Below are 26,190 nucleotides of genomic sequence, written 5' to 3'. Positions count from 1 at the left end.
GAACACTGCAGTGCAACTGCTGGGTCTGGACAAGAGGGAGAGCCCAAGTGTCAGAAGGAGGAGATCAGAGGCCTAAATGTCTCCACAACAGGAGGACAGAGTTCCTGCCTGGTCAGAGGGAAAATCTCCCAGGAAAGGCCCTTGCTGCAGGCTGGAGTCCTGCTGCTGTCCAAAGGAACACAGAGTAACCGGTGGGTGTGGAGGGAGCAGAGACAAAACAAAAATTCCTGCTGGTAAACAGAGTGGAAGTGGGTGAGGCAGGGGACAGGAGTGACATCAGTTATTTATGGCTGTTTGTGTCCCCATATCTTTTATCTCCCAAGGAAGGCAGAGGCTCTGTCGTCAGGGGCCGGCTGTCCCCGCCCGAGGGCAGCAGGGACAGGGACCACGTCCCTGGGATGGAGCTGGAGCACAATGACCCTGTGCAGGGATGGGATGGCAGCTTGGGGTGTTGGAATGGGGACAGTCTGCTGTCACATCCAGCCTTTCCCTGGGGGCAAATGAACCAACTCACAGAAATGTGTCTTGCTGTGAAGAAGGAAAACCAGAGGTGACAGCGAGAATGCGGTTTGAGCACAGTGGGGATGGAGCAGTTCAAGGAGCCCATCTCTACTCAACAAAACACTTTGGGATGTGCCCACTTGGGCATCAAACAAGTCCTGCTGCCTTGACTGAGGTTTAGGTAGAAGCTTTTTCTCTTTTTCTGAATCAAGCCAATGCTGTAAAAACTTTGCAAACTTGAAATGAGGGAGAGCAAAGCCAGTCTTGCTCTATTTTTCATATTTGTTCCCAGAGGCTTGTTGACAAAATTGTGATCTGTACTGTTACAAAAGAACTCTGGGACAGAATTATTTGAATAGAGAGCTATAAGTGATAAAAATCTGTTTATACCACAACATCTCCAGCCAAATGATTGACGTATACATTTCTGTCCTTCCATTGATGTAACTTTTCAATTTCCTGTTGGTGTCTAAGCTTGATTTATTTTTCCATTTATTTGGGTTTTACAAAGAGCACTAAAGAGCTTGGCACTTGGGGCTCTTTTTTTTTTTCAGTTCAACCCTCTTAGTTCTCGATCACTTCATTGTTTCTGCAAACAATGAAAAAGAGAGATGGAAAGAACAGCTGAGAAAAGCTGGGTTGCTCACCAGGTGTCTAACTGGTATTCAAGTATCCTCTTTTGAGGGAGGCCTGTATTCCCTGAAAAAAAAAAAAAAAAAAAAACATACAACAAAACCAAAATTAATTAACAGTCACAATCAGTTCATAGCTCCTGTTCAGCTAAACACACACACCTGGGCAGAGCGCTGTGTGCACCTAAACCCATCCCTGCTCAGCAAGGCATCTCAGCATGGACTTCAGGGCCAGGGAAAGAAGGGAAGTTTATCCTTGAAGTTATTTGTGCAGCTCCAAGTCAGAGCAATGGAAAGGACAGGATAGTTTATATGGAGTAATTTTGAGTTTGATAGAAAACTCAGTGGGGTAAGCAAAATGGTTTCATTGAATTTGGTGCAAGCATGTCTACATCATTAATTTTATATCAGCATCCTCTTGATGAGCTCTTGAGTTATGGGACAGAAGACAAATCAAGCAAACAGCCCAGCTACAGAAAAATTGAAATCCAGTTTGAGTCAGCTTTGCCCATTCCAGGACACCTGCCTCCAATATCAAGCATTTCAGACAGAGAAATATTCCCTGTGCCCTGGGTTTCACATTTTCACTGCTCTTTGCTGCTGCAGAGATGGAACACAGAACAAATGAATGTAAATAGGAAGGAGTTTAACCACGGTGACAACACTTCCCGGAGCGGGCACGGCGGGGCCTGCGCTCCCCCTGCAGGCGCCGGCACAGCGCTGGCACCAGCGAGCAGAGGAGGTTAAAGGCAGAGCGGAGTGGTAAAAGCAGAAGATGTTAAAGAGCAGAAGAGGTTAAAAGCAGAGGTTTCCCTTCTGGCAGGCGCTGTCGGCTCTCTCGGGGCGTTCGGACCACTGTTGGTGCCCCGGTGCCACCTGCCGGGCCCGGCCGGCTCCGCGAGGCTCCATCAGGAGAGCAACAGCTCCTTCGTGTGGCCGGCCGGGATCAGGGCTGGGAGCTCTGGGAGCTTAAAAACCGAGCTGAAAAAGCCTGCAGGGAAGAGCAGCGAACCCGGCCGGAAAGTCGCGCTGTCACCTTGTTCATTTTGGGTTCTGTGAGTTCAGGTCTGTGGTGCTGCCGGCTGCTGTCTGTGCCTCACCTTCTGTTATTTTTTTCTGGTGAATTTCAGCTTCCTTTCCCTAAACTTCTCAGATCTATTGCATTATTCTTGCTCTAGGGAAATACATAGGCAATAGGAGACAGGGGAGAGTAGGGGAAGGGGTCAGGTGCTTCTCGACCCTGGCAGGGTTTGTGCGTGACCTCAGAAGCCTGGGCTACACAGACACACACACACCCTCATGTATGGCCCCTCTCACACAGCCTGCCCTGCTCAAACTGGCATTTGGGCACCCAGAGGGGCTCAGTGGCTCTGCCCTTGGTGGCTGCACATGAGTTGGTAACAGATCTGCTTTCCCTGGATTTGCTCTGGGCACTCGGTTTGGACTGTAGGTACTGGGGTAACTGTGGCTCCTGATCACACCAGGTTTCTTCCTGTGATCCTGGAATCTCTGCAATTTCCCTCTTAAATTATGACTTGTATGAGGAAGGCAATGGGCTGGGCAGCTGCCTGTAACCTCTAAGTGTCCACCTTTCCTGTCCTGAGCGGCAGGGACTTGGCAGGACAAGGTGTTATGCTGGTGTTGTCCTTTCTGACACTCCATCTCAGCCTGTTCACTCTTCTGTCAGCATATGCTGCTATTGCTGCCATCCCTGTTCCCATCTTTCCCACTGCTGCTGGATTGAAGTGATTTCTTTTTGAAGGGCTGTGTTTTAGCAATGACACCATGGTTAAGTCAATCAGGGCAGGCAGTGGTGACTCTCCCCTGGACGGAATGGGCTCAGCCGTGCCAGCGCTTCCCACAGCACACGAGGCTCTGCTGCCACCTCAGCCTTCAGCTCAGGAGCACAAGGAGGGGAAATTATCTTGGCTTCCATGTGTCTGAGTCTAGCAGAGCCTGAATATTCTGCTGTGGGCATCCCTCTGATGCCTTGTGTGCTGGTCACCCTCCTGAGCTTCAAGTCCTCCAGCCAAAAGTGCCTGTGGAGCAGCCCTGAGCTGCTCTGCAGAGATGGCACAGCAGGGACCTAGTGTTGAACTCCTCTCTGGGGTCAGACAATGGAGTTTCCTGCAGACTGATTTATCCTCTTCAGCCATTGCCTGCAACTCCTCTGCAACTTGTGCTGTTGTTGCTCTCCAAATAGAGCTTTTATAGCTCCCTCCTAACAGAACCTTTTTGTAAAATCTTTTTTTCTTTCTGATTGTAGGGAGGTTCCTTGCTGTTTCACTAACATCCAAGACAGAGCCTTTGTTATGATTTCTTTCCTATTCTATTCTTAGCTAGCCTTCTGAGGAAATCCTTTCTTCTATTCTTCTATTATAGTTTTAATGTAATATATATCATAAAATAATAAATCAAGCCTTCTGAAACATAGAGTCAAATCCTTGTCTCTTCCCTCAACCTGAGACCCCCGTGAACACCGTCACAACATCTGACAGCCAAACGCTGAGCCTCAGACCCAGCATGTGGTGTGTGACAGGCATAGAAGAGCAGGGACACACAAATGTGCATCCTGGGTGCCATGGGGCTCCCTCCCTCTGCCAAAGGTGCTACTGGCAGTGCCAGCCTCTGGTACAAACTTCTCCTCAGCTAAAGAGCCGTCAGAGAGGGCAGATGGTGGGTGGGGGATGCAGCCCTGTTGACCTCACGGCGAGTGCCATGTGTGAGGCCCGGGCGGCAGGATGGCCCCATGACATATTTCTTACAGCTTAGACGCGCCAGATCGGATCCTGCTGACACGTAAAGCCCTTTTCCACAGCTCTGCCACTGCTCAGAGCTGGGACAGCCTAATCTCTTCCTAAAGACTCCTGTGCTGTAACCAAAACCTTGGGGTTTTGCATGGAGACGTGAATGTGCTGATGTCTGTGGTGCTCCTGGCACCATCCCTTTGTGCTGCCTCCCTGGTGTCCTGGACCTCTCTGCCTTCCACCAGCCGGGGTGGTCTCTCTCCAAGCACTGTGTGGGTGACAAGTGGCAGCTCTCTATGTCCCTACTCCCTTGTCAGCTTCAGAGACATAAATCTGGAAGGTGCAAAAGGCACTTGAAGGGTTTATGGTCAGGAGACTGGCGCTGCTGCCAGGCACTCACAGACTTTGCCCTCTTCCCAGCCGAGGTTCCACACAGGAGAAAGAAATTGGCAGCCCCCTGGCTGCAGAAATGCTGCAGTTTTGTTGTACCCTCTCACACATGGGAGACTCAAATGAGACAGAGCAACCTGTGGGAAGCAGGATCCTACAGAGGGATTTGTGCAAGGACTGGCTGGGCAGTGTGTGACAGCAGTGTGATGTGTCCTTGTAATACTGACAGTGACCTGGGCAATAAACATCTTTAATTCACTTTAAAACACTGCTGTAGCACAAGCCTAGGGCAGAAAGAATTTAGTCAAAATCAGGATCAGGCTTGTGAGATTTTGAGAAAAGTTACCTTGCAAATAACTTCCTAATTATTTCTGTATTCATTTACTAATTACACAACCCAGGTTTTTTCAGCCCATGAGTCCAAACTCATCTGTGGAAGGGAGGCTCTGCAAAATGCCCTTAGAGAAAACCCAGTTTGGTACCTGCCCACCAAGGAAAAAGGTGGTCCCTGGGGAAGGGGCATGTTTTCCTATCAATATAGCAATCAAATTTAGCTTCTGCCACTGTAGGCAACGTGGCATTAAAAGAAGGAGCTTAAGTTATTAAACTGAGCTGCTTTAATCGTCCCGTTCGGGGAAATCCATTGCTACAGGAGACCTGAGGATTAGTGTATTTTTACCACAAAGCCAATACATCTATTCTGATCAGTTAGCACTTGCTCATTCGTGCATATGAAACTTCATTCTCCAGGTTTGCCCTCTCTAGTATGGGTCCAAATGGATTTTTATTTGGAGATTGACCCCGTTACCTTGAATCTCATCATTCTGGTATCTAGCTATGTCATTCTGCTTCTGGTTTTCCTGATCTCCTGCGTGCTCTATGACTGCAGAGGGAAGGATCCCAGCAAGGAATATGCTCCCGAGGTCCCTGCAGACAGCCAGCCCCCGATCCGGCTGGTGGTGATGCAGCAGGGCTCCCCTGGCACTCGCTGGGCAAAGGGGCTCGTCTCTGCCTACGAGAACCCTGCTGATCTGCCTGGGAAAAGGACTACAGTGGTGTGAGGGACCCTGCCTGCAGCTCCAGCCCCTGCCTCTCTGCTATGTTTACTCCCCGTGTGCAGAAGGATCGCGGGATCCCCAGGTACGTTCAGATTTATTTGATGTGGTGCCATTGCTCAGGGGACCATTTAGTGTTGAGCTGTGCTCTGCATCGATATGAGCTCACAGTTCTGCCTGCCAGCCATAAAGAGACTAATTTCCATTTCTGCTGCTGCCTTGCAGCCCACTGGCAGCCGGCAGCAGTGACGCTGTTATCCCCTCAGGCTCTGATGAGGGGCCTTGGTTTAATCTTGAGTTGTGCCCAGTGCAGTTATTTTGGCAGGGACACAGTGTTGTTCAGGGCACCCCACCCCAATGGGCTGAGCTCTGCTGCCCCACAGCCTCAGCCCATCTTCCTCAGTCGTGCAAATGACCTTGGAAGGCTGTTCCCACCTCCCCAAGGAGAGCAGAAACACTGAGGGTTTTCAAAGGATGGGGATTGTGCCTTTCCTGTGGAAGCCAGCTGCTGCTCCCATCAGAATTCAACACTTTCCATGTTGGCTGTGTGCTCCTCTGAGGGCAGTGCCAAGCCTGTCTTGGCACTTATTTTCTGTAGGTAGAACACAAGCTCTGCTCTTAGGGAGCCGAGCAGCCCTTGCCCTGCACAGATCCCCTGGCAGGGTACAGTGCTATGCATCCTGGAAAAGCTGAGTACAATGCCTCCTGCCCAAGGGGAAGTGGGAACTGAGGTGAATTCACCAGTAATGTGAAACGTGTGTCACCACTGTCCACTGGAACAGGAATTTCTGACCCCACATTTCTGATTTTAGTGTCCATCTCCACGTGTCTGACCCTGCTTCTTGCCCTGAGCCTTTCTTCAGCTCTATCAGGTTCCTGCTGGACCACATCAAGGCTGGACCACATTGTATCTCCAGTAAATCAAATACTATCTGCATCAAGTCCTGCTATTCTCATGATTCCAGAGCTATAAGCTAAAGGCATTTTTGGTTAACAAGTTTCTTCTGCATCTTGCTGGTTTTCTCCCTCTCAGTGCTCCAGGGGATATTTAACACTAGGTTGTTTTGTCCCTCTAAATAGTGCTCAAGTTCCTATATGTGATATTATTTAAGTGGCGGATTTTAGCTGGGTATTAAGGGAAAATTAGCACTGGACCCAGACTGTTGCAGGTGCCTGTCCCAGAGGCTATTTTACATCATGTTAATGTGAAGTTCCCACAGAGTCCTACAGAAAGCTTTAGTAAATACAGTGAGATTTATTACCTGTGTCAGGTGTCATGGATGACTCACTGGATGCAGTGGTCCCAATGTCTTCAGGACAGGCATTTTAAATACTTCCAGAAATAAACTGCAGTGAATTTGAACCACAATTGAACAAAACTGTTGCCTGGATTGCACGGTTTGTACTCCAGCTGGGTAGGAACAGTCTGCCTGTGCTACATCCCCAGACATGCTGGGGGTTTCTGAATCAGCCACAGAGCATCCTGGCTCTGGCAAAGAAATCTCAAGAGTACCTTTTATTTAATTGTATTTTAAGAAAAGGAGCCAGAATGGTTAGTGGTTTTTCTTTTGGTTTCTAAATTCTTGTGGGTGAACCCTGGCTTTGTTTTCAAGGCTTTTTCATGGATATGCCTGGTTTGGGAAGGAAGCCTGAATTGGAAGGAAGGTTTCTGATGGGTGGGTTTAAACTGGAGTAAAACCCTTGATGATGAAACTGCTAAATCAGAAGTTGGTGCCATGATCCTCTTCCATGTATCATGCTGAAATAACTCTGTTGAATGTTTTCTTTTGGTTATTTAGCACTGGAAAAGTGCAATTCGTTGCAGCTGCTTTGGCAAAATGTGGCAGTGACTGAGCTGCTTGTATGCTGTGGCTGCTGTCACCCACCCAGGGTGGGTTATCTCTCCTTGGGCTCTCCCATCTGCCTTCCCTTCAGCCTCTAAGCTCTTTAAAGCTTTTTGTGTGTCCATGTATCATTTAACATTCTAGGAGCCTTCTTGGTGATAAGGGATCCCTGGCATTGGAAAACAGAAATAATAACCTTTGTTAATAAGACCTTGGGAGAGGTCTTGAGGGACTAAAAAGAGCTCAAAAATATCGCAAAGAGCATGGCACAGCTCGTGTGACACCAAATGCTACAGTGCCAGCAAATAAGCTGTGGTTCTTTGCTGAAGGTCATGCAAATAATGTATGTAAATGGTGTTCCATGTCACCATTTCATTGCCACTGTGTTTGTTTCTGTAGGTAAAACAAACTTGCAAGGCTGTGTTAATAAATACTTTTAGATAGCTGAAATGCTCCAGATATGGAGTTTTGTGTGCATTAACCACAGATCCCTGGCTCCTTGAAGCTTGATGGCAAAGCTGCTGATTTTGGCAGGGTAATTTTTCTGGCTTAAGCTTTAGGAAGTTGTGCCTGGGGAGGCTGCAGGCACAGGAGCAGTTTCCATTGTTTTCTCATGAGGACATTTGTCAGCTGTGATAGTTGGTGGACTCTGATCCAAAACGTGGAGGTAAAAGCAGCAAATGATACTTTCCTTCTGATAGCAGAAAGGTAAACAAAGGGCAAATCCCTTTCTGGAAAATGAAAAACTAAAGTGCATCAGGACTTTGTCTTCCCAACAGGAATAAAATTGCTTTCTTATATACTAAATAAATATTGGAGTAATTTGTCTTACTAGGCCAATATTGGAGTATTGTTTATACTAGAGCAGGATTAGGATATTATTAGTGGGAAAGAGTCCTTGAGTGTGTAACGAGAATTCCAAGTAATCAAGGCCCTGTGAGTGAAATTACTGGTTTGGGGAGGTCTCTGCTGCCATGCTTTACTTAATGACTGTGTGAAGATTAATACATGCAAATGGGCTTTTATCAGGCCAGGCTTGCCAGAAATCAGCCTTGAAGCTGTGTTCCTTGGAGTGCTTGCAGTCCTCTGCCATGCCATTGGCATCACAGTGAGAAAACAGGGATGAGAACTCCCACAGCAGGGCTGCTGTTTGCATAAATTGTGTGTAAGATGTGAATCCCTTGCTGGAATTCACACAGTACAAACCATCCTCTGGACCAGAGGAGCTCTGCAGGGACTGAGCTATCCCTTTGGGACACCTGCAGCATCTTCCAAGCCCTGTCCACGTGGGGAAGCATCAGGATGTGGCTGTGGATCCATGGATTCAGGGAAAGAGCCCCTGAACCTGACTCTTCCATCCCTGCTCAGTTGAGGGTGGGTTTGTGCCTTGCTTAATCCTGCCCGTGCCTATGGAGACGTGCTTTGCCCAGAGGATTAGACAGGATTTTAAGGCCAGGATATCCAGCACAGAAATCCTGTCCTGCAGCAGGTGCCCTTTGCAAATGAGTGAGATGAGGGTAAAATTGTATTAACATTTATTCATAAGCAACATGAGCGACAAGGATTTAGGAAATATGCTCTATTCCCAATTCTGCCCTTGGATTATGGGACATCCCTGGGCAGCTCTTGTCCCCTCTGTGCTTTGCTCCATGTGTCTCTGGTTAGTTTTCTCTGCTCTTCTGCCCTCTGCACTGAGATTTCTCTCTTCTGAGTCATTTTTGCAGTTCATAAGGGGGTTATCGCTACAAAACTGGCACACAGGGGCTGCACTTGAATTTCAGCCCATGGACCAGGAGAACAAAATAAAATATTGTCCCACAACAATGCAGGTGGGTCAGAGAAGTCGCTGAACAAGCCACATTAAATCTGGGCAAACCCTGGGCACAGCCTTTCAACACCTGCTTTGGGTGAGCTGTGGTTACTTTGGCACCTTGATATCTGTAGCTCTGTGATTTGAAGTGAACTCAAGGGTGCTGGGAGGATTTATTGCTGTTGTGCAGGAAGCAGGAATTCAGTCTGCACTGGCTCTCTTACAGTTGGCTTAGTGTGCTTTAAGAGTCACAAATTACTGCTTCTGTAAAGCCTTTTATTAAAGGGTTTTACAGAAACAACAGGAAAAAAAGATTTCCAGAGTTCTCCAATATTAATTCAAGTCAAACATGTCATTAAATTCACTGAAAATTCATCTTTCATGTGAGGTTGTTCCACTGTAAACATACTGTCTAAGCCTTTAGATTTCTTTCTAAAATCCCTAATAAGCCACTACATATGAGTAGAGGATTAGTCCAGACAGACTAACCCATATTTGCCAGGAAGAATTCCTTCCCATGCAGTGATTGTTTTGAATTTGAAAAGGGGTTAATCTTGTCTCATTTTTTTTTTATCAGCACATTTTTTATCCTCTGATAGTGCTGAGTGTAGAAGCACAGTGACATGTCCCAGTCAAACCCCTTGGCTGTAAGAACTTGAGAATAATTTTTACTGCCTAGAACTGCATCACCTTGAGTCATCAGTCATTCAGCTTGTGTGATGTTGGTGCTTTGGTGGGAATGCCAGGAGGTAAGAATTGGTGTTGGGAGTTTAACTGGAAATACTGTTCTTCCAACCATAAGCCAGTGCTGCTTTGGGGAGCCCATTTGTCATCTTTTAGAGGTTTCAAACCCCACAGCCCCAAGTGTCCTGAGCTCCCTGTGTACCTTTGCTATGGCAAAGCACTGCCCTCGTGTCCTGGCCCTGCTCCAGCCCAAATGACTTTGTGGCTCTGACTCCCCGTGCAGGGTCTGTTCTGCCAGGTGGGCTCTGGGGGTTGAGCTGGATCCCCGTGTCCTGCTGGGGTCCCTGAGGGGCTCCTGCATGAGATGACAGCTGGAGCCTCAGCAAGGGTGGGGTGTGAGCAGCATGGGAGGCATGTACGTGTGCTGGAGTCTGCTGGTGGCTGCTGCCCCCAGAGAAAGCAGGTGGGCTCCTGGGGCAGCTCTCAGGGCTCTGAGGTGAAGGTCTGGCTCTTCATGCTACAGTGGGTGGTGGAAAGCGAAATTAATTGTTTATAAATAAATTGCTCTGACATCCACAGCAAAAAGCTATCTGAATTAACTAGAGAAAATCATAGCAGAATGATAAAAACCAGAAAAATCTGAACAGATGCCTTCTCAAGCTTCTGTTCTGCTCCTGCTTTAGTTTCCTTACTTCCTCCTCACATATGCTGGTTTCCTTGGAGACACTGCTCCTTGGTATCCCTGTCTAACACTGACACTGTTTGACATTCATGTTTCAAAGAGGCATTTCCACCCCAATGTGACAAATCAGGGGCAGTTTTTGGAGGCAGATCCTTGTCACAAGGCATCTGAATCCAGAATCTGATGCTTCAGCCCTGGCTGGGGATGGGTCAGTCTCATCTCAGATCTGCAGCAGATGCTCTGTGTGGGCAATGAAGCTGTGCCCTAGTTTCTCCATCTGTTAATGTCAGTAATAATTGTTACACAAGTGGGGTGTAGGGTTGATTTAATTAATATTTATGAAGGAACATGAGATCCTTTCACGGGTGGTGCTATGGAGAAATTGTTAATTATGAATGATTATATATTTGTGTCTCTTTCTGAATGCCTAGAAGACTTGGACATATTGTTTAAACACTCTCATTTTGCACTCCTTCAGTATTTGAAGCTGATTGGGCCCACGGTATAGCTCTTTATTACTCTAAAAATACACTGAATTTAACTGCTATTGACTTCTTCATGAGCAAGGAATATAGGGTTAGTATCCACCTTTATTTGTAATAATTATATTGCCTAAGTAATCAATATCCTTTTATCACTTCATTATGTAATATTCTGCACATTCTATTTTTATCTCTGCCACTTCTTTCATGGAAAATAAATATACAAATTCAGCTCAATTCTAGGGCTAAACCTTTCAAGAAAGAGGAGGGCAGGGAGGGATTGGGCATATCCACCTTTGCCTTCTTCAAATGACAAGCCCCCTGAACTTCTGAGAGATTAATGGGAGTTGTCTTAAGTTTATTGCTGGAAACTGGGCACACATAAAGGTAATATAATGAGCACAAAAGGTGGATTGAAAAAATCCAGTAGTAGCAGCAGATGATTTAATGTCTGTAGGTGCTCTGTCCATTGGGTACAGCCACTGCACCTCATACCCTCCCCAACAACAACCAAAAAAAGACAATACTTGATGGAGGGATATTAATAGTGCTTATTACAGGTGATTTCTTTCCCATTCTCTGCATTCCTCCTGTTTCAGAAGCGTTTTAAGCACAGATTTGACGTAAGTCACACTTGTTTCCTCAAAAAGCGGAAACCCACCCTTTTTCCTTCCAAAAGAAGAGCAGACAAGCAGCAGCCTGGGCTTGCTGAAGGACAAACACTGCACCTGCCCTGAGCCTGAAGGACATGTCCCTTGGTGAGACAGAATCTTCCCCAGTTCCTGCTGTGCCCCGCGGGGAGCAGTGCAGGGCTGTGCTTTGCTCTCTGCAGGGTTCACAGCAACGCTTCCTTTCAATCATTTCTCATCAGCCACCAGCAGCTCTGCAATTTCCAGCCCTCCAGGCAAAGCAGGCAGGTCACCAGGGCAGGGGAGGTGTTGTGAGCCCAGGGATGCTGCAGGGAAAGAAAAGCTTTTTTACTGAGAAGGGAATGGTATTTTATCACTTTTCAGGGCTTTAGTTTTAGACCAGGTTTACACTGGAAGCAGGGTGGTTTAATAATGGGTGGGTGTTTTTATTACTAGCAAAAACTCTGATGCTGACATGATTACACCAGCAAAAAGTAATTTGACAATAAGCCTTATTTTCCTTGCTGAAGCAATGTGTACTAACTTGGCAGATAATCTCATTAATTAATTGAAGCTCTATTTACAGTTGATGGAGAGAGACAGCTTGTTAGGGGCACGCCATCTTTTCTAGTGCAGACAAGGCTCTGGAAAGCTGCATTTTTATTTATGTACACATGCTGAATTGAAAATCGGGGCATCGCTTGTAAAGCCAAGTGTTCAATCCCTGGAGAAATGAATAGAAGGCAAATCTTTGGCATCAGGAGGCTCCCTGTTTGTTTTGGGAAGGAAAACTGGCAGGGATCCCAATGCTAACTCTGAACATCTGAGGAAAAGGCTGCTGGAAAGAATTATGTCGTGACGCAGACAGGGGAAAGCCAGGAAATTTGAAGCCAGGACAGAGACTCCTACCTTAACTCATTCTAGCATGGAAAAAAATCATTGTGAAGTATTAACACCACAGCTCTGGGATGTGTATTTACTAAAGGGGCTGGTGTTTGAGTTCCCTGGGAGGAGGGAGGTTTTCAGCAATTCTTGGTGGTAGAGATTAGAGAACTGCTGGGACAGGTGGGAGTGTTGAGCCATGACTGGAGGAGGAGATAGGGATCATCATTGTCACATCCATGTCTTTTTGTAGCTGCCTTGGCAGGGTTTTTGGCCTGGGAGGGGACATGCTGCTCCTACATTACTGCCTCTGGAGAGCTGAAGGGACAAAGGACCCTTTTTGTTTCCCCTCCAGCCAACTCTGGAGGCCATGAGATGCCGGGGCTTCCCTCCTCTTGTGAATTTGTGCTCTCAGTATTGCCAAAGTCCATCTGTTTGTTGGGGTGACAGTTCAACTGCCATTGGGAGAGTGTGAGATATTATGATGGGCTGGTTAATGGGAAACTGTTTTGCAGATGGACTCACTGCTCTTCCCCTTTTGCAAACAGAAAATGCTTTGCTTTCTTCAGCTGCTGAAGGTGAACCTGTGCTTTTATTTTGTTGCCTGTTTGCTCGTCATGTACAGTGAAAGAGAGGATGCCCCAATGTGGGACAGAGCTCCCAGAGGAGAGGGCAGTCATGTTTGAGGCAAGAAGGCAAAGAGAGGTCCACACCAGCAGGGAGGTGGGTGAATGGTGCTGTTTAAACTTCCCCCAAGGTGGCCAAAGCCTGGCCCACAGGGCACAGCTTCAAAGCACGGTCATGCTGTAGGGCTGCCTTTTCCTGTTTTGTTTAACAGCTGCTAGGGAGGAGATGACCATGTTTTTTCTGTGCCCTCTCTGCTGGGAAGCATTCAGGGTAATCTGGAGTCGCAGATGTTACAGAGGCCAGATCATTTCCATTTTTTTTGAGCAGAAGACGCCAAGGCATTCTTATTGGATGAAATGGATGAAGGCAAAAGGCTCAAGCCCAGGCTGTGCTCTCATCACATGAGGGTGAAGCACCTCTCTTTGTTTCTAGACACAGCAAAATCTTGCCCTTACCTGGACTGGAGCAGGGCCAGCCTTTTGCTGTGAGTTCTTTCCAGGCATGTGTGCAGCAGCACTCACCTGCCTGCAATGAGCAGGGTACCCTTGGATCTCCAGGTACTTCCCATCCTGTGCAGATGGCTGGAAGTGGAAGCTGGGTCTCAGCAGCTCCCTGCCCATCCTCAGAGGCCAGTTCCCCCAGGATGGGCACCAGGACCTGGCTGGATGGCAGGAATGCCTGTCCTGAGCAGGGCCAGGTGGGATGTGTGCCACCAGTGTGTAACAGTGCTGTCAGCATGGGCAGCTCCTGTCACTGTATCCTGGCAGTGCAGAGCTCAAGAGCATCCTCTTGGGTCAGAAGCATTTTGCCACTCTTTGACTGAAGTGCCAGCCAGTCAGATTAGCTGTGCTCCTACAGGGCACAGCTTTTCTGTCTTAGCAGATAAACCTCTGCTGGCCAGATCACAGCGTCTCAAACCCCCAGCACAACCTGCCAGAAGGCACTGAGGGCTCAGAGCAGCCCTGAGTTCAAAGGGGCACTTTGGGCTAAGAACTCCCAGTGAGCCTGATCATGACTTCAACCTGGGAGATGGGGACAGCAAGTGCCCCAGATGACCAGAGCAGGGCAAGGCTGCAGAGAGATAATTGGGTTTGTAGGTGCAGCCCTGGCTGCTGGCACAGCACAGGCTGCTCCTGTGTGTGGTACAGTCAGGAAACACTTTAATGTTTGGATTTTAAAAATGGAACCATCATAATGTGTGTCTCCCAATAAAAGATAATAAAATATGCAATAGCAACCCTATTGGCTTCTGTGGTTGCTAGCCCCATGTTAATGTATAGTGCATGCACACAGCTCCACATGCTGAGACCTGTCTTTGTGCACATAATTACAGGTTCTTGCATAAAGAACCTGTAATTGCTGCAGGTGCTTCTATTTTAACCCTGTACTACAATGTCTTAAATTCAATACAGAAGTCACCCCAGCTCAATTCTCAATCTTCACCTCATCTTGGGTCACTCCTTGTCTCCAGAAGCTCAAGAGACAGGGCAGGTTGTTTGACATTGACATGCACCTGCTGTCCTAAGCATCAGCTTTACAAAAAGCACATTCTGGGATGCAGGTGCAGCACATGATGTGCACTTGGTGTCTCCCAACAAACCAGTGGTCTTTCCATGCTCCAGTTTTTGGATTTGCAGGGGCCACATTCTGTTGCTCAGGAGTGGGATGTGACCCTGGACAGGTCTGAAGCCCATGTGCTGTGCTCTGTTCTCCCTGTCCCTGCTGCAGGCAAGAGCTCACTCAAGGCAATTCAACAGGATTTCAGTGGAAATACCTGGGGGTGACACGAGTGCAACTGCAATGCAGGAGAGGGGCCCAAATCTGCACAGGTACAACCGTGATTTCTATTTGGCTGTCACACCAGATGTGCTGCCCCCCAACTTTCTGCCATTCCACTCTGCTTTCAGATCCAGCTGCTCTCTTACCGTTGGTTTTCACACATTTTGTCACACTTTTTACAATGTGACCACTAATTGTGCAGCTAATTAACTGTTAAAAGACAGTATCTTGATGTTCAGATCCAACCCATGGATCTGAGCAAAGCTTTCCTGAGGGACAAAGGCACCTACAGCTCTGACCACCCCAAACTTGTTCATTAGAGCTGCATCTGGGAGATTCAGCTCCTCCCTTTCTTTTCCCTTTGAGGGCCTCAAGCAATGTTTTTTGCTTAGTTGGACGTCAGGATGCCTTTTAGTGGACAGATGGCATTTTTCAAGTGAAGATGGGATTAATAAAATCAAATATTTGTTTCAATTTGAACAAAAGTAATTTGTCTGATCAGACTGTCGTCCTCTGGCATCTATCCATGGAAATAAAAACCACAAAGCAACAAGCAACAGCTCTGGATTTTACACTGGAGTGCCTCCCTAGGAGACTGAGTGTCCTGTTCAGCACAGATTTCACTGGGATCCCAGGGCTTGCTTTCTTTATTTGAGGTTTGGTGCAACAGCAAAAAATTTCTGCTTCGTTTCTTTTGAGGACTGTAGAACATTCTTTGAGTAACTGAATCTTCAGAACTGGGGTTCTGTGAATGTGTCCCCAGAAAACCTCCTGTGCAGAGGGGATGTGTGACACCACTGATCCAGCCAGGACCAGCTGCTCCTAACCAGACCCTTGTTTTTGTCAGCCCAAGACCCCATTTCAGACAGACCTGTGTACAAGCTATAAATCATCAGGTCTTTTCTTTCACTCCCTTTTGTATAATGGCAGTCTTACTTTCCTTTGACAGTGCAGTAATTTAGAATTTGATGGTGGTTTAATGAAAATCCTGCTGTTCTTCTCCCTGGAATTTGAGAGTCGACATTACAAAGAAGTCCTTCCTTGACCTTTCCCTCTTGGCCACTCCTGGAAATTAAAGTGTCTTCATTTTAATGAGCTCAGAGGATTAGGGAGTTGCAAGAAAAGAAAAATCAACTTCAAAAATACCTAACCTCCTCTTGTGAATATGTCAGGACATGTTTTCAGATGCAGAGCTCTTACCTGAACAGGCTTGTTCTCTCCTCATTCTGTGGCTTCTCCAGCTGAGCTGTTTCCTGGCTCCAGCCTGTGCTTGATGATGCAAGGCCATGTTGACTTTGCATGAGGTTTGCTGCAATGTATAGAGCAGATTTGTAAATCTCCCCAGCCTTTGCTCTTTGTCTGTCCCTCCTGCAGTCCAGTCCAGCTGGCAAACCAGGGCTGACCTGCCTCTGTCTGTGTGTATAAATACATATAAGACTGTATATAATGCATAAGAATATATCATTATATAGGATGCAATATAAAAACATCTCTGCAAGGCTTCAGGAGCTGTGTCTAACCTGGCAGGGCCATCCTAGAAGTGAAGTGGAAGAAAATGAACCAAATAGAAATGGTTAAGAATGCGAAGAGTTCAGGAAATGCTGGGCTTGGGGCTCTCCCCTTCTTGGCCGTGTGGGTCTGAACGGAACCCGGGGAAGGTTTGAAATTTGGGACATGTGGAGACAGAGCCCAGCAGCTGCAGCACTCACCCTGGATGGGAATGGGACAGGACTTCTGCCTTAGAGCCAGACTGATGCTGCTCTGGGAGTGGTTTGGGACTATGTACCCACAGGGGTTTGTAAATGAAAATAAAATATTTGTCAGCAGTTGATGAAACTCAGCTGTATTTTTTTTTTTTTTAGCAAAAAGCTTCAAAACTGTCCAGGCATCTTGTTGTCTTTCAGGGTATTGAAAAATTTCTTTCTGTTACCCTTTTTGTTGGGTGAGATGATTTCTTCCAGAACCAGTGTTATGAGGTCAATCAGATTTCAAGCCCAAGCTCATGGCTATGGAATTGCTCCTCTTTTACCTACGTGAGTGCCAGATTAAATATTCAGTTTGCTTTCACAGCCAAAGGAGAGGGTTGGGTACCTCCAGAGGAAATTCAGCTCCCACGTGTATTTTGTTTCCCTTGAGGTAAGAAGACATTTCATTTGGGTTCAGTGAAAAAACCACAGGTTTGGTATCTACTGTGCATTTTGGGTTTGTGGTCCTGTAGGTGGTGTAAGCACAGCTGTGGAAGATCCTCTGCAGCTCCATGCCTTAGAACAAGTTTGCTGTGTGAAAAAATAGAATTTGTATAGGTTTGAAAGCTGTATAAATAATTGTGTTTTCCTAGTACTATACCAGGGCTATCTTGCATACATATTTATTTAGTAGTAAGACCAAAAGCTTGGAAGAGAACTGTGTTTGCAAAGGGCTGTGATGGCAAAGGTTTCCTTCCCATGCCCATGTGCAGCACAAAATGGAAGCAGATATATAATGGAAAGTATGTGGGAAAGGTAATTTATTCTATCAATGTCAAATACCCACACAAACCAGTCTGGCTTGATATTTATATTTGCAGAGTTTATTAGCATAAAATAAAAAAATAAACCATAGTGAACATAAAATAAACCACACTGCCATATGGGAAGAGTGTCACCAAAGCTGTTCTTGCTGCTGCTTCAGTGCATTTATCCAACACCGGATAAATGTGTTTTTATCACTCCCAGACCAGCACTGAACAGTTTGGCTTTGAGGTGAGTCAAGGAGGAAATGACAGGGATTGTTGGTTGGGAAATCAGGGTAAAATCTGGATCAGCCATATGTAAACATGGACATGGTTATGTGAAGGATGAATGTGCAAATAGAAAATACCCTCAGGCCTTAAATCATGAGAGTCTTGCAGTGATGCTGCCCCAGGCCAGCATTGCTCTGCAGGGCAGGACCTGCCATCAGCCAAGGGCTTCTTTGATTGAGGATGGCTTTTTCCTACACTGGTTTTAGCCCATTTTTTAATAAAAAAAAGAGATGAGCTTCACTGCCTTACCTGCAGGATAGCAGAAGACAGGGCTCACTCCTTCAATGCTGCTTCAAGTTCCAGTATAAGCAAAGTGACTGCAATTTCCTTGATCCCAAAAGAAAGATTTGCTATAGCTGATGGTCTCAGTTCTCCCTGTGGCCTCTCTAGGGAGCTGGGAGGTATTTTTCAAGTGGAATGGTTAGTGGATACCAGCTTTGGCACTATAAATGAGGAAAGCAGCTGCAGTTTTTGCAGTCAGGTGAGTCCTGAGCCTGAGCACAGTCATGCCCGAGTAGGGGCCTGGTGCTGTGCTCACCTGGCTGTGGCACAGAACAAATTAGACATGCCCCATCTCCCCAGGGATTTTACAGCTGTGGAGCTGAGGCTCATTAATCATCCTGCCATCAAAACAAACCCTCCTCCTGTGCTGAGGACAGAGCTCTGCTCAGAGCTGGACTCAGGGCTGCAATAACAGGGGCTGTGTGAGGTCAGGGTGGAGGTGAGCTGGCACAGCTCCCTGGGCAGGCATGCAGAGTGGCTGCCACATTCCCACCGGCTTAGCTCAGGCTGTGGCCCCTGTTAGCTTGTCCATTTTTGACAACAAATACAAGTAGCTTTGCCATCTCCTCTGTGAGACTGCCAGCAGAAGGATGGGCTTTGTCCCATTCCCCTCCAAGCTGGGAACTGTGTAGAAATTCCCAGCTGGAGCAGACACATCTTCATGATGCTGTTCTCCAGCCCTCCTCCAGCAACCCCTTGCTGCAGTGGGTAAATTGTGATCAAAGCAGAGACTCTGAGCTGCTTGGCTTGGGTTTTCACATTTAGGGATAAAAAGCAGGATTTGGGATGTAAAGCTGTGCAGCTAATCAGCTGGAATAAAGGTCCAGAGAGCATCCCTGGCTGCACTGGAGGCAGAGCTCCCAAGAAAGGCTGAGGATGTGCCCTCCAAGCCAGTCAGAACAGCTGGATCACTCCTGCCAGGCTGTGTTCAGTCTCGAGGACAGGACTGCTTTTGGAGGCAGCCACATTCATCACCCACAGCAAACTTTAATGAACAGCCAGTCTTTTTTGGCAGCTTTTTATTGCAGGGAGGGCAGAGGGTTTATGTGAACTGGATTTGTGAAGGCAGTTGTACAAATATTTGTTCTCTGCTCCTTAGCAGCAAAGGGATGAGTACAAACAACATACCCATTTAAGGTCCCACTCACTTGTTACAAAAGAATTAATCCAGTTTTGGTTGTGTTATGGGCCTCCAGCTTGGTCTGCAGGTTGTGTAAGGTGTAGCTCAGCCCCATTCCATAGCCTGGAACAGAGACAAAGTCATGACAGAGCAATGCTGCAAGGATGGAAATCCTCCTGCACAGGGATGGAAATCCTCCTGCACAGGGAAGAGCTTTGGCCTGGGAAGTGGCTGTAAAAAGAGCACCTTTGGGATCTCCAGTCAGTGGAGACAACACCATCTACAGCTCAGGTTTTCCCAAGCATCCATCTGCTCCCTGGGAAGGCAGGATCAAGCCATGGTTGTTTACTCAGTGAGGCAGTTCCCTCCTGCAGGCACTGCAGCAGGTGATTTGTTCTTGCTGTAGGGACAGAAAATTCTAAAGACAAAAAAAATCGCAGAAAAATTTCAGCATTCAGTGCCCAGGTTAGATTAGGGCTGGTCTGTAAATGACTAAGGATCAGATCAGATTATCAAGACTTGTGTAAGACCTCTCCCTCCCAGCTTGGATTAAACCCTATCCCACACATGGAAAATGAAATATTGTGTAGCTACTCCCAAAGTGAACATAGTCCATTCAATTGTGTGATTCTTCCCACAGGAAAAATACTGTTTGATTATGGCATTAAATAGTGTGCAATATTAGACAGAGAGAGGCTAAGACAGACTTGACTTGAATTCTGGTGCTCCCTAATATTAAGATCTTTGATTTTGAAAATTCAGTGCTGCTCTTTTATAAGTGGAGAGATTTTGTGCTTAAAAGTGTTTAATTTTAAACCCCTCCTTATGCTGAAGAGAATAGGTCTCTGCTGTGACTATAGAAAAACTGTGAGAAAAAGAGCAGTTTGAACAAACTACCTTGGATTATTCCAAAACCATTCAGCCTTGATTCCCTTTAGTGATCTCATACTGGTCTTTTACCATCACTGTAATTTGATATAATATTTTTTAATTAAAGTGCAGGAACATTTCTGGCAGTTGTTTTTGGTAGGTTCCCATTAATATCTACTTAACTGGAGACAGAAAGAGTTGAGCACACATTTAATTGTGGAGATGTCTGCATGACAGCATAAAATCTCAAATGAAAAAGAAACACTTTTAATATGAATAATCATCAGACTTAAAAATCTCAGTCATCTTTAAATAGCAATATATTGATGGCTAAAAGCAGCACTAATGTGTCATGCACTATACAGCCTGGAGTTGAACAACCATTTATTTTAACCTTCCATGTTGCAGGAGCTGCAAGTGAGGCACAGCCCATTGCTCAGTTTGTGTGGGATTAATGTCACCATCCAAAAGTTGAGCCTTTGCCCCCCTCAGAACTCAAGAACAAAAGGGAAGAGATTAACTCCTCTAGAGTATCTCCTCTCCTTTGTTAAGGGGCATCTTTCCTCAAAGGAAGCATTCTCCTTTTTGTCTCTAATAGCACTAAGGAGCTTTTAAATGGCTAATGTTAGTGCAAATGTACCCAGTACAGGTCTACTGCCAAAATCTGGGAATTTTGGACTTTTCCACTGAAAAACTGAAAATTTATAAATTTTGGATAGTGACTTTTGTCATTTTGACTAAACCTCCACAGAGGTTTTTCCGGTGCCAGGTTGCTAATAGCTTTGGGGTTGTTTTCTAGAATTAAGCAAAATGCTATTACAAGACTCCTGCAAAGTTCCTAAGAATTGGAGGCAGTTCAGAAGCCACCATTCCTACTTCTGTCAGATGTGAGGCTGTTTGAAATGAGCCTTGGGCAGTTGGTAGCAGCAGGACAGGGCACAGATGCCACCTGGTTTGTCTGGGACACTGCAGCCCTACGCCCTCCCCAGCCCCACTCTCACACCAGGGCTGCATCTTTCCCTGTCATTTATAAAACTGATCCTGCTGAAACCATACAGAAAGGAGGAGAGTGCTGTGACCCCAGGCAGGAGGAACAGCCAGAGCACAGCACAGAATTCCTGGGCTTTGATCCCCTGCCAGCACCATGGCCCCAGCGCTGGGGAAGCGACTGAGGAAACAGAGATTGAAGGCATGGCCTTCCTCCAAGGCTCTGGGTTCTGCTCCCAAAAATGTGGCCTTGCAATTTGGCCCCCACAAGCAACAGATAAGAGGTTGTAACACCCAGTGCAGCAGAACAAGGTTAGGCCCTGGTGAGGCTCCCCACTCCCCTCTGTGGGCAACCAGAAGCAGCTCAGGCATTACAGCCCCTGGGAAGGAACAGTTTCTGGAAAAACATGATCTGTGCCCACAAAAATCTCTATTTCAGCTCTTCATCAGGGGCATTCTCTGTTTATTTCTTGATTTTGTTCAACCAGCCTCTCCTTACAAATACTTCACTGAGCCTCAAGACCCAGGAATCTGGAGGACAGGAATTTGCTGTCTGAGGAATTTTAAAAACATATTGAGGGACTTCTGTGCCCCCTCTGGATTGTTGTTCACCCGATCGCTTACCAAATGGCTCCTAAAAACTTCCCAAGTATTAGGGATTTTTTTTCCCCTTTAGTCCTTCCAGCAATTATGTGAGGGTCAGAGTCTCATTTGTGTGAATCCAATTCCTCAGTAATATCACTGGAATGCTGTAGACTTTCGTCCACCACAGCAGAAAGAGAAGTCAGGTCAGAGTCTGTCTGAAAAACCATCTCTTCCATCGAAGATAACACAATTTATAACTCTTTATAACTCAAGGACAGACAGAACTAAGTGGATGGTGGATGCGAGGCCTCACAAAGCTTGCTAGCAGCACTAACACTTGTTTTGCAATCACTGTTTGGAGCAGAGTAGATAAATTTGCACTGAAATCAAACTTCTTGATGTCTCTGTTTCTTGCAAGTCTTCTGACCTCTCAGCAACTTGGCCTGGCCATCAGCAACTAAATGATATATCCCAAGAGTTCCCTGCTGTTCAGAAGGGACATGGTGAAACAGAACTCCCTTTACTCTTTGTAACACACCATAACCAAGAAACAGAACATTTTGACTTTTGTCCTTAAATAACAGTCTGCAGAAACACTGCAGAAAGTCTCTAAACTTATCAGGGGAATTGGAAGTTAGACAATCACTCAGATCCTCTTGTCCCTGCCAGGCACTCTGCTCTCTCTTCCCAAGGCTAACAAGCCTTATTCAGACTGGGAGATATAGTAGGGACAGTGTGTCTGATGTTTGCTGGGCTATATTAAAGAACATGTTCGTTTTGCTTCTGAATGATATTTCTAAACACTTGCAAGCAAGAGAGAAAAATGGATTCATATTTTATTAAGTCTGTTTACAAAACCTAGAAGACCTGAGGCAGCGCTATGCGTTGGAATACAGATGTTTTCTCCCTCTCCAAATACATTTAGGAAACCTAAAATAAACAACACTGAGAGGTTGTCAGCTAGCTGGCTGGAAGGGCAGGGTGAGTGCACAGGCCCTGCCAGCAGGGCTGAGCTCCTGTGCAGATGATGCTTCATGACCTGCACAGGGCACTCAGGCACCTCTTCAGTTTCACTGACTTACACTCACCTTGATCTTTCTCTCCTATATTTGGGGTTTTTTTTTTAGTATTGAGAGAACTAAGTATCATTTTAAACTGAGAGACTATCCAACCAGAGTAAAATTTCAACCATTTAACAACTGACAAGAAATCAATGTTTCCTTTTGCTAAATATGTTTAAAATCTCTAAGCAGTCCAAGTGGGATGTAGGAATCATTTCCTCTCAGATGACAAATGACAGGCTAAATTCCACCCACTCTGTTCACTCTGGCCTGACCTAGGGCTGATAGGAAACAATGAGCGTCTTTCCGTTAACTTAAATGGATTTTGTGTCAGCCCCATTAGGTAACAGCTTATTTCCCTTCATTGATTGTGAAGTCAAAGATGAGGAATTAAGAGTGATTGGCACACTAAGAGTGGATGGTAGACATTCACAGAGCAAAATCCCAGTGATGGGGAGAAGAAAGGAGGGGAAAAGATTTTGTGTACGGATGTTATAAACATCAGTTAAAGATGCTCCACTCTGTACCAGGATTCAAACAAAGAACTGCTTTATTTTGGCTTTGGTACAAGGGTGAACATTTTTCATTTACTTCTGTTAAAGAATTTGAGGATATATTAAAATATTGGGTCCAAAGAGAAATAATTTAGTTCTGCACGGATAACACATGCTAAAAAAATCTTCAGAAGCCTCCACTTCTGGGTGCTAAAATCCTATATATGAGGGAGGGCAAAAATGGTCTTTTTTTTCCCCCAAGGATGGGGTACAGCTGGGGCTTTTTTTTGCAGGCCACGATAATGAGACAACTGGAGGATGGGGTGAGAGACCTCATCTCCTAGGATCTAATGACACTGAGAGGATATACTGTTACAATAGAGTAATTCTTTATTCTCTCTTGTAGACTTCCTAAATGCAGGCTACAACACAGATCCTCATGACTCTTATCCCTTTGGTTTAAGAAACTGAATTGTGATTTTTCAGGTGTTCTCCAGTCTGAAGCTGAAGGCAATGGCAGCTGCTTAGCTCCTGAGTCAGGTTGTCCTGATTTGGCCTTTCATATAAAATTCTCTTTATGAGTGAATTTTACCTTTAATAACTCACTCTTTGCCTGTCAGCCAAGATTCCATACTGATTTCTGCTAGAGAAACTGATAGATGTTCCAAGGGCTGTGGGCCACCATCTTTTTTATGGTACAATTATTAAAAGCCAAACCCTTCTCACATTTTTTATTTCTAAAAAAGCCTTGAAATCTGGCACCTTTATGACTAAAGCCTCCCAAAGGAAGCACTACAGAATCAATATCTGAAAGCAGGATGCTTCTGCATTTTTTGAAGTAAAAGTTCTCTGCAGTCATTAACAGACTTGATTCATCTGATGACTCAGAATTTGTGCAGCTGGTCCAAGGCCATTTCAGAGACTGAAAAGTGCTGTTTTTCTCTCCTTCTCTAAAAAAGTGATCTTTTCTCAGTTACATGAAGAAGCACCTCCTGCCCTCGTGTCAACTTCATTTAAGCAGAAGGTTATATTCAGAACATACAACAGTAAGGAATTTGATAGAAAAGATGAATTAATATAAAATTTGACCTTCATCGGTTTTCCCAATAAGCATTTTGAAATCTTTGAAATGTCCTTTTGTTTACTGGAAATGCAATACATGGTAGGATTATTGCAATAGACAGGCCAAATAGAAGAACAGACTGTGAAGATAGAACAAATAGAACAGAGTGCAAAATAATGTTTCTCCATTATTTAACTGTAATTAAATTTCATTAGTCACATAGATAATCATATTATAATTTCATGTTTGTCACATGTTTTTGGGAGCTTCATGCTTATTGATTTGAAGTTCCTGAATCAGATACATTCTCTTTACATCTTGGTTCAAGTTTTTTAAACAATCAGAGCTTACATTTTCTGTGATGCATTTAGGTTTTATTTTCGTTATAAAACTCCAGTCTCACACCAGATTTTAAATGTTAATAATTCAGCCATTGGTTTTGAAGGGGTTCTATGGCTCCATTCACTGATGATTTAAATAGTCAATTTTCAATCATGACTCTCTTTTGAGAGTTTATAGCTGTGCTATTCCCTTCCCATTAAATGCTGTCACAGTAAAGATTCCTATCGACTGGAAGTACTTCGATTTTATTCCCCATGGTAACTGTTTATTATCCTCACAAAATCTTGTGGGTTTGTGGGACATGAAAAATACACTTTCCTCAGAAATAGTGACAAAAGAGAAACCTTCAGCAGAATTTGACATTTCATTATCCAGAATAATGTAATCTAATACAAGGCCCATCCCTCTAAAATCCCTTGTTTCACTTGCAAGTCTTTCTACAATGTAAGTAGCAATGCTGTAATCCCATTTCAGGTTTAGTGCTGGCAGCAAGAGCTGGGACATCAGGTAAATGTTTACATTTCAACATTTCCTGCTGTAAGTGGCTGTCTATGTCAAGGAGCAAGCTTTTCTTCGATACCTGTGTCACCCTGGAAAAGTTGTCCAGGCCAGAACTAATTCCATTAGTGCTTGGAAAGCTATTTATAAGCCTGCCTTCAGTGGGATGACCTTATTAATTAGATTGGGGGAAGGCTGAGGGAGGGAGAGACGCTCATTTCACAAGACTATTGACATGCATTTCCAGAAGCAATGCCTCTCCTTCACACTATGCTCAAAAAGACTGTCAAATAAAAGCAGAAATCTGGGTCAGTTTGCAGCAAGGAAAAAAAAAGCTATATCCATGCTGTCTGCAGGACATAAAGCATAAACTTTTCACAGGGTAGTTCTGCTGCCATATGTCCTTGAACATGCTAACAAAGCCCAAACCATGTATTCCCTAAATCCAAAAACAGGAAAGAGCTTTACCACTAAAGCTTCTAAATCAAACCTTTCTCAAACCACCACCTTCCTCCATTATCATGCACATCCCTAAGACAAGAAGGCTAAATCCTCATATTCTGTTTGTTCTGAAGTCAAAAGAAAGCAGAAGAGTACTTTTCTCCCCTTTATGTACCCCACATGCTTGATTTACTCTCCAGTTTAGATTGAGAGTGGGTTCGGAGTTTCACGTGCCAAACCCATTTCCTGTGCCCCACTAAGGCTGTGCTGCTCTGCTCCCTCCCCACTGCATTTAACTGGCTCCCTGAGCCATGGTGTCCTGCTCTCTGCCCCTGAAGCCAGCCCATCACACTGCCAGCTCCAAAAAGTGAGCAGCTGGGAGCATGAGCCGTGTCTTGTCACTGATACATCCACGTTGGCAACTGAGGAACTGCTGCTCTGTTATCTGTTTAACCAATCAGGGGACTGGTTATTGTGCAGGCTTGCAATAAGAACTCATCTGTGCAAAGCAGCCAAAAGAAACTCAGCTTTTGTGCAGGATGTTTACTTTTATCAATATAACCTCCTGACAGAATCTCATTCACCTCTGGCATCCCAGTGGCAATTCCATTTTTCATCTTGGGTGGGGAAAAGGAAGTTTTCAGAGCCTGCCTATTCATTTGATGGATTTGTACAACCCAGGACAATTTTGCAATGCAGGGAAAACTACAGACCCTGTTTCTGTGTCCCTCTTTGCATATCCTATACAGATAGTCAATGTCTCTTTCAGAATTCAGTATGTCTTTATGTGACAGTTTAATGCTCATCAAACTCCTCCACCTCCAGACAAGCAGACAGTGCTTGTGAAGGATGGGCAGGAGATTGTACATGGGCACAATTTGACCTAAAAATAATAAGGGCGAACCACACAGCTCATGTACT

The 26,190-nt window shown here is 45.4% G+C and overlaps 2 protein-coding genes across 3 annotated transcripts in view; both read left to right on the top strand.

Annotated features, from left to right (window-relative positions):
- The first annotated feature begins 4,957 nt into the window (after nucleotides 1-4,957).
- On the top strand, nucleotides 4,958-5,331 carry SMIM36 (small integral membrane protein 36). The gene has a single exon (XM_074554776.1). It carries the CDS (start codon nucleotides 5,002-5,004, stop codon nucleotides 5,329-5,331), a length of 330 nt encoding a protein of 109 aa, XP_074410877.1. The 5' UTR covers nucleotides 4,958-5,001.
- The window catches only part of MMD (monocyte to macrophage differentiation associated), a 39,683-nt gene continuing 18,762 nt past the window's right edge, over nucleotides 5,270-26,190 (top strand). The window contains exon 1 of one of the 2 annotated variants that reach the window (XM_074554775.1): nucleotides 5,270-5,410. In XM_074554775.1, the coding sequence (XP_074410876.1) occupies nucleotides 5,370-5,410 (41 nt within the window). In that variant the 5' untranslated portion in view covers nucleotides 5,270-5,369. The remainder of the gene's footprint in view (nucleotides 5,411-26,190) is intronic. The other variant, XM_074554773.1, reaches the window with a different exon arrangement.

The sequence above is a fragment of the Zonotrichia albicollis genome, chromosome 19 (assembly GCF_047830755.1).
Source record: "Zonotrichia albicollis isolate bZonAlb1 chromosome 19, bZonAlb1.hap1, whole genome shotgun sequence".
NCBI classification, from domain to species: domain Eukaryota; kingdom Metazoa; phylum Chordata; class Aves; order Passeriformes; family Passerellidae; genus Zonotrichia; species Zonotrichia albicollis.
This window is presented reverse-complemented; position numbering and strand designations above follow the sequence as displayed.